This window comes from Myotis davidii, unplaced genomic scaffold, assembly GCF_000327345.1.
Source record: "Myotis davidii unplaced genomic scaffold, ASM32734v1 scaffold534, whole genome shotgun sequence".
Classification (NCBI taxonomy): domain Eukaryota; kingdom Metazoa; phylum Chordata; class Mammalia; order Chiroptera; family Vespertilionidae; genus Myotis; species Myotis davidii.
The window spans coordinates 6,258,461-6,267,033 of NW_006286678.1; the positions used below are offsets into that span (position 1 = coordinate 6,258,461).

The 8,573-nt window shown below is 44.2% G+C and overlaps 1 protein-coding gene across 1 annotated transcript in view; it reads right to left on the minus strand.

Annotated features, from left to right (window-relative positions):
• The window catches only part of DNAI1 (dynein, axonemal, intermediate chain 1), a 56,949-nt gene that overhangs the window by 32,068 nt on the left and 16,308 nt on the right, over positions 1-8,573 (minus strand). The window contains 3 exon segments of the mRNA XM_015560560.1: positions 395-475; positions 688-786; positions 2,320-2,352. Coding sequence (XP_015416046.1) covers positions 395-475; positions 688-786; positions 2,320-2,352 — 213 coding nt within the window.

The following is an 8,573-nucleotide window of genomic DNA, read 5'->3' on the forward strand; positions in this document are numbered from 1 at the left end:
GGAATGCGGGTGGGGGGGAAGGCCAGCTGCTTGTCCAGAGGGGAGCTTGTACTCCACCCCGGTGTCCGGCTGGAGGACGACTCAGCTTCCACAGACCTACTCGTTGATTTGGGGGGAAATGCATTGTACACGTTAGAAACATATTTTTAACCAAATGATTGACTTCAGGCTCCTTGAAACGAGGGGCTCTACAAGGCGCTAAGACAATGCAGTTAGTGAGGCTGCAAGGGAGATTCAGAAAGAAATTGCAAACATCTCTGGAAAACTCCACGTAAAGTCTCAGAGCTCCAGTTTAAAGCCAATCTCTCTGATAGCTGAGAGGCTTCTGCAATGCAGCAAGTCACTGCCAACCAAGGGGCACCTAGAGGTGCCTGCCCCGGGAGGGATGACTTACTTTAAAGCTGAACCTGACGATGTTGTGGGGTGCATGTGGGTTGTTGGCTGTCAGGATTCGGGTAATCTCCTCCTTTAGCTCCTAAAGAAAAACACCAAGAGGGTCATACATGGAGGGCCCCCACCCCTCTCTGAGGCTTGGGAGGACGACCTCCTCCCCCCACCTCCACCCTGCCCCGGCCAGGTGCCAGCAGACATCTCACACCCAGGTTCTGTGCAGACTCATAATCAGCATTATGGAAGAACGCACTCTGAGGAGGTGGAAGGAACAAGAGTAGGATGCTACTAACTCACCGCATCAGTCAAATCCAGCTGGTCAGGGGGTCTGATCGTGGCTTTGGACTGGGCCCAGTCATCTGCCCCTTCTCCCACATCAGTTCCTGAATCTTCATCCTGGACAAAAGCCTCATGAGGATCAGCAATGCCCGATCTGCTTGGGAAAGCGAGCAGGCTGCAGGAAGCCCCTCCCTCAGAAACCCCAGGAGCCAAGCTCTGCCCTGATACAGAGAATACAAAATATACAACAGACCACGAAAGAGCCCAGAGCAAATGCTCAGGCCAGAGTTCTCATTGCCTTCAAGATCATGGCCACCTCAGCCCGAGGAGTCAGGGCTTAGCGGGAACACTGTGGTGGGCCCTTGGCCCCAGAGGTGGACCAGAAGAACTGGCTCCTCCCTACTGTCTCCCACACAGCCCAGAAGTTGATGGCCGGGATCAGCTGCCAAAGACAGGGCTTTATGCAGTGTGAAAGGAAACCCAGCTGTTCTTTTTTTTTTTTTTTTAATATATTTTAAGCTTTAGCCTGGCTCCAGCTCTGAGGCTTCCGCTTCTGAAAGCAGGTATCTGGTTTGTTTTGGTTCTATAATCGAAACTCTGTATCTACTCCAGCTCTGAGATCCCCAGCTAGCTGAAAGCAGGTTTCTGGGGTTTTGTTTAGCTTCTGTATTTGTTAAAATGTTTCAAACTGAAGGCTCAGAGTTCTTTAAGCTACTTCAACTTTAATTCCTATTTTACCTTCCAATTTGCCACCTTAAGGTTACTCTTACAGCAATACTTTCAGTACTTGGTAACTTTAAGCCTCATCAGATCCGTGGAGCAAAAAATAAAAAAATAAAGCAAGGACTAGAAGTTTTTCCTTTCCCTGATAGACAGTTGAACACCTTGCCAAGGTTTTCCACGATATAATTAAAAATATTCACTGTCACAAGCAATTAAAGATTTACAAAATAAGATAATGCAGTTTTTAACTATAAAACTGGTGAAAACTAAAAATGAACACCCACTGAAAAAAAAGAAAAGAAAACCAAACAAATAAAACTAATATCCAGTGTTGGTGAGGCTGTGGGAATATGAGCACCCATAAATTATCACGATCATAAAAGAGCAATTTGGAACTATTTATCAGAAGCCCAATAAGTGTTTATACTCTTTAAGTCAGATTTCTATGCATAGAAATGTATATTCAATAAATAACCAAATATATGCCCAAAGACTTAAATGCATGAATGTTTGTTGAAGGATTGATTATAATAGTGAAAAAAGGGAACATCACATGGCTGAACTGATTATGGTATGGCCTCAAGGAATATATAATGAAATACTATGCCGTAATTTTAAATGATGCTATACTAGTAAAAGTATATTTATTGGCAATGAAAGGCACTCTAATATATCATGTAAAAAGAAGATTATAAAATAACATATACAGTTTGAAATTCTATTTAAAAATAAACACGTGTAATTTTATATATGCATGGAAATATCTGGGAGAATATAATATCATATATTAACTAAGAGGTTTCCAGGGTGGTAGTTTTAAGAGTGATGTTAATGTTTTGTGTGGTTTTTTTGCTCATTTGAATTTTCTAAAAAATATATAGCGTTATTCGCTTCTTGTTGAGAGATTGTGGTGGTTTTAGCACTTACTTTCTTCCTGGATCCTCTGCCCGTAGTGATGCTCTGAAAGAAAGGAAATAGAACGTAAGTCAACAAGTGAATCTCCCAGGGGGTATCAGAGACAGTATCACAGGGAGGCTTCTGCCCAGGGGCCTTGCAGAGGGGGCACTGAGCTTTTCCAAATCTCAAAAATAGTCCTCTCAGGGCAACATGTGCGTCTTAGCCCAGCCAAGGCGGCCTTGTATCTCAGGCAACCCCATTCCACTATCAGTGGGACTGATCCATGGAGAGCAGCCAGGTAACTTAGCACTGGGCACATCTTATTTGTAACTACAGCTCAACAAACCCTTTTTAAAGCCTATTTTAAGTGCTCAGCTCTGTCCTAAGCATTAAGGGGATTTTTAAGGGAAGACTAGATTCCTAAACACTTGTCTGGGATGATTGTAAGTTCTTTACGAGCATGGGCTTCGTTTTGTACACTGCTGGTTCATAATATAGTAGGTGTTCAAAAATACTTGTTAAGTAAATGAATGAATGCTATCAAACCCATTAGTAATCATGACCCTGAAAAAAAAAAATGTTTTTCCTCTCTGGGCCTAAGTTTCCTTATCAGTAAAGTGCATGGGCTGGGATGTGATGACCTTCCGGTTCTAACGTGCTCCATTTTCATGTTCCCAAGAGCAGCGCAGTCCGTTCAACTTGCTAAACATTTGGTTAGCATCTATTTATGTGTCAGGCACTAAGCTAAGCAGTGGGACAAAGACGAAGAGAGAGGATGTGCCTATCCCAGTTTGCTCAGGGTCCATGGAGGGCAGAGTATGATCAGTGCTCATCATTTACTTACTCACTCACTCATTCAGCATATGTTCCTTTGGAAGCCTGCTCTGTGCCAGGAATAGAGATACGTATGCACAGCGTGCTGGAGGAATGCATGGAGGCACCTGCCCAGCCTTAGGTGCACAAGAAAGGCTTCTAGAGTTGGAAGTTTCTTAGCTGGGTATCAAAGAACAAGGAGGGGTGTCCAAATGGAGAAAATGTTTTTCAGAAGAATACAGCATGTAAAAAGTCAAGAGGTCGACAGAGATAGTAAAAACCAACAGCACCCTGCAGTAGCCATACAGAACAATAGGTGTTTCAGATGATCCACCAAGAGGGAGATGAGTGAAGGCTGGAAATGTGAGGGAGGGGCTCTTGGGAAAAGCCAGCCGGGAGCACTGGACAAGGGGGCAAGGTAGCAGAGAAGCCAGTCTATTCCTCTCCTTCTCCCTTCCTCTCCGTAAGAAAGTGTATCAGCTTGGGCTGAGATTGCTGCTGCTAAGGCAGGCAGCGGGATTCAGATGTCTGCCAGGTTACCAAGGTTTCCAACGATGGGAACCCTTCTCTGAGGCTAAGCTGCATGAGCCAGAAAGCTGCTTTCCCTTGAAGGGCCTCTGATCCCTACGGTAACGAGATGGAAGCGCCACAATGCCCAACAGCTTTCTGGCCCACATCAGAGCACTGGAGGGCCAATCCCAACCCAAACTGCCAGCTTTAAATAGAAAACGAGATCCAGTTACCGCTGCCCCCATAAATATGTCTGTAAAACATTTATCTGGCAATAAAAGAACTGACAAGGCAATTTGAGTGTAATTGTTTTTGGCAGTTGGACATATTTCAATTAACACACTATAAAAGCCACACTATAATAAATGCAAAACAGGCCAATGAAATCAGCTACAGCCCTGACTTCCCAACCATGGCGGAGATTGAATGTCAGGCTGCCACTTTGGGCCCTTGGTCTTCAGAAGGAGAAGCCTGAGACAGACAAGCCTGAATTCCTGAGAAGTTTTTGATGATTCCTCCCAACATCCCAAATTATAAACTGTGGGAGTTTGACTAGATGGGCTCTTACAGCCCTTACATGATAGGGTCTGTGGGAGAGGTTTTGGTGGTGGAGGGGAGAAAAAGGATTCCTTGGTGGAGCGTCCCTCCCTGCTTCTATTTTATATTGTTCTAGTATAAACTTTTCTTAGAATAACCAATCACCACATAATAGTAAAATAGATCATATGCTCAGAGCTGCCTCTTGCTAAAGATGTAGTCAAATGTAAAACTTGCAGGAATAAGAGGGAATATATTTACTTCCTATGAACTGGTCACATAAAATGGCCACATGATGCTGTAGCTTTGTCATTGAAAATGTTGGGAGGCAGAAGCCTGAATGAGAAGTTTTTGATGATTCCTCCCAACCCATCAAACCACGGAAGGAGGAAGCCCAACTCCCCGCCCTGGCCCTCAGAACTCTACCATCTGGCCACAAGTCTCCGTTCCAGCCTGCTCTCCCACCCTGCATGTGCTAGGACTTGCAGATGCCCAGTGAGGCTACTCACATTTCCTGAGCTTGGCCTGTGCCTTCCCACCTCTACACTTTGCTTTGACCATTCCTCCTTCCTAGGAACGCCGTCTTCCCCCTTCCCCCTCCCTGCCCACTGTCTCTGCCTAACAAAACCCTACCCAACAAGCCTCTACTGTCCTTCATCTAACCCTGACATATTATCACCTTCCTCCTACCCCCCTCTACTCTTCCCTTCTCACTTTGAGCAAAGCTCTGCCCCACCTTCCATTACCACCACACGAACTGGTCAAATAGACATTCTGTTGTCTCTGGGTTTTGGTCTGTAAACAGGGACCATATTACAAAAAGGAACACAATACTGCAGTATTATGTGTAGATGGAAACTTGGAAATTCCAGCAAGGGAGGGCCACCATTCTAAACTATTAACCAAAGAAGGTCCTCTACTGTTGGAGAAATCATTCTATTTGGCCAAGGAGTGATGCAGGAAGAGGAACCATTCCCTCCCTCGCACCCCCCTCCCCATGGCAGTCAAATTAACCCAGGGGATCAATGGGACAACAGATGTCCCAGCCTGAATTCCTTCATAGTAGAGCATTTTTCTATCCTAGTGTGAGCATCCATAGGGCAGCAACTGGTAACAACACAGCTGCCTAGTAGTCGCTTCTCAATTCTCTTACAGGACCTGACATTGCTGAGTGCGCCCTCACTCCTTGAAACTTCTCCAACTTTATTTTCATGTCACTAACCTCTCCAACAGTTCTTCTCAACATCCTTGACCCCTCTAGGAATATGTGCTTGACCCTAATGTCTTCTTTTCCTACACTCTCCTCTCTTGGGCAGTGTGTAGAATATTCCCACCCATAGCTTCATCTTTTACCTTATGGTAAAGCTCAAATCTATTTCTGTAGCATGGATTTCCCAGAACCTCGCATTAAATTGATAACAGAGTATTCAAATGCAAATCTTAAAAACTGACCTTATTATGTTCTTTATCCATGCCAATCTTTATATTCGTTTTCACCCCAAACTTCTATTTTGTCTAGTATTTCCCATCTCACTCAGCACACCACCATCCATTCAGTCACCCAGGTTGGAAATTGGGAGCCATCAAAGAAACCTGCCTTTTCCTCACCCTCTCATTAGCATCAGATTTCAAAGTCTAACAATTCTCTTTTATATCTTTCCTAACTATCTTTTCCAGTTATACCCCTCTTAATTTATACCCCTCTTACTATCTCTTGCCTAACTACATTTGATTTCCCCAACTTTAATGAAAATTATATCATTGTCATCATGTTGAGCTATTGGGTACTTATTCTGGGACAGTTACTTACTAATTTATATTTTTAAATTATCTCATTTAATCTTCACAAACATCCTATGGGGTAGGAGCCATCATTATTCATATTTTACAGACGAGGAAACTGAGGCATAGAGAGATCAGGTAACTGACCAACAATAACCAGGATTTGAAACCAAACTAATCACTGTTTATAAGTGATCTTTCTAAAACAAATCTGATCATGTCACTCTCCTGATTTAAAGCCTCCAAAGGCACCCTCAGTCATGAGATGAATCCCAAGCTCCCTAAAGCATCCACTTCATCTCTGACTCTTTTCTTCCCACAGTAGTGGGAGGATGCTATGAAAATAAAAGTTTTGGTCAATGTAACATGATTATTGTTGCCACCCATTGGGCTTTTATCTGCACTTAGAGCTGTTTTGGTATATGACTTATAGAATAGTATAAGCAACCCATTTGTCCCTGAGCATGTTTTAGGGGTAAGGAAATCAAAAATTCTTAAGCTGTTCCTAATCATGAAGATTTATTTTTTTAAAGTAGGTGTACCCATGAAGCTCAAATGTGGGCTTTGAAGGCAACTATACCAGGGTTTGAGTCCCCACTCTGCTAGTTCTATGACTCTAGACTTGCCTTCTCTGAACCTCAGTATCTTTACCTTTAAAATAAGCATCATAATGATACCCTTTCAGACCACCATAGGCTTGTTAGAAGGATTAAATGAGTTGATGCACAAAAAGTTCTGAGTGTTGGCTGACCAGTTTGTGGCCAATACAGGATAGATGGCAGCATTATATTTCCATTTTAGGCCCTCCCTGCTCTGCCCTCAGCCACACAGGATCTATGTGGCCCTTTGTCTACTAGGAAGCACCCACCACTGGGATGACTAGACCCTTCAACAGTTCACATCTCCACAGAAGAGTTCAATGCTGAAACATGACTGTTCCTGGAAAGAGGGGCTCTTCGAAGCATGTAAACCCACAGACACTGCATCCTCCTGCCTGGGGCCCAAGAGACTTCCTTTACCATTTCAGTTGTCTTGGTCCTTATTTTAAAACTCACTAACAGGTTTCCATTAAGCTAATTCGAAACTAAATACCTCACCAGCTTGCAGTTTCCTGTTTCTAAAAGGGTAAAAGCTCTTAGTCCCAAAGGAGCAGTAATTCACCAACAGATCTTCCTCTTAGTAAACAGACTGCATTTCAAATTTCTGAGCCTAGTACAGTGTCTAAAGCACACAGAAGGCACTTAATAAGTGTAGTGGAAAGAGATCTCTAAATTTTGAAACACTTGATAAAGGGTAACAGGCACTATCATACACTATTTTGGAAGCGCCAACTGACACAAACTTTTTATAGGGTTATTTGAATACCTACCAAACTTTTCAATGCAGATACCCCTGAACTCAGTAATTCCACATTCTTGAATTTTCCCTGTAGAAATATTCATACACATGCGGAAGATATTTGTACATATTTGCTCACTGCAGAATAAGAGCTTGGAAGGGTAGAGTAATCTTGGTTGTAGGTCCTTACCATTCATCACTTTGAATGTTTCTTGCCACTCCCTTCTGGCCTGCAAAGTTTCTGTTGAGAAATCAGTTGACAGTCGTATGGGTGCTCCCTTGTAGGTAACTAACAGCTTTTCTCTTTCTGCTTTTAAGATTCTCTCTTTGTGAGAGAAACCAAGATGGTGGCATAGGTAGACACTTGAAATTGTTGCCTTGCACAACCACTTCAAAAATACAACTAAAAGACAAAACGGGCATTATCCAGAACCACAGGAAGGCTGGCTAAGTGGAAATTCTACAACTAGAAGGAAAGAGAAAAGCACACTGAGACTCAGAGGAGGTGCGGAAGTAAAGTGCAGAGGTATGGAGGCGCACGCAAAAAGGGCTGGCAACTGAGGATGCGGTTGTCTTTTTCAATTGGGAGGGAGTCTCAAGCTCCCGACTGATCTAAACTCCAGTTCCGGGTGAGTCTCTGGGGACCCAGACTCATACAGGGAGAAACTGGACTGTCTGGCAGTGGGCAGAACTCGAGGGCGGCTTTCTCTCAGAGGTGCTTACAGCGATTACTGCGGGACACTGAGACCCGGGGCCTCTTAGGGCAGGGCTGAGGATCAGCCATAGCTGTTTTCTCCACCCTGTTGATTCCCTGAGACCCCGCTCCACTCAAGCTGTGCACAGAGGCTTTTGCATATAAATGCCTTGACCCTTTGCAATCTAAAATTACCTAACAAACGGCAGCTGGGTCAGAAAGACCCAGAACATCCAAAAGAAGGCCCAAGGCCCCACAGCAACTTGCATTGCTTCACAGCTGGGCCTCATCTGGGCACCTCCAAACCCCAAACAAGGAAGAGGAATCTGCAGATCTCTCCGTAGCTCCTGCTGAGTAGCATCAGGCAGAGGCTAAATTAGCACCTCCTTACCAATCCAAGAGCCAATATACCCAGTGGTCAGAGTGGGACCTTCCAGACTACAACTCCCCAGATGCATAAGGGACACACTCAGGGGGCAGACTCAGTGAGCACCAAAACCCCACTGAAGCAAGTCTTGCCCCATAAGGGTGTCTACAGCACAGAAGTTCTCCCACCATAGACACAGCTGATTCTCACAGCCAATTGACCTGGAGGTCAGTTCCTCCCCGT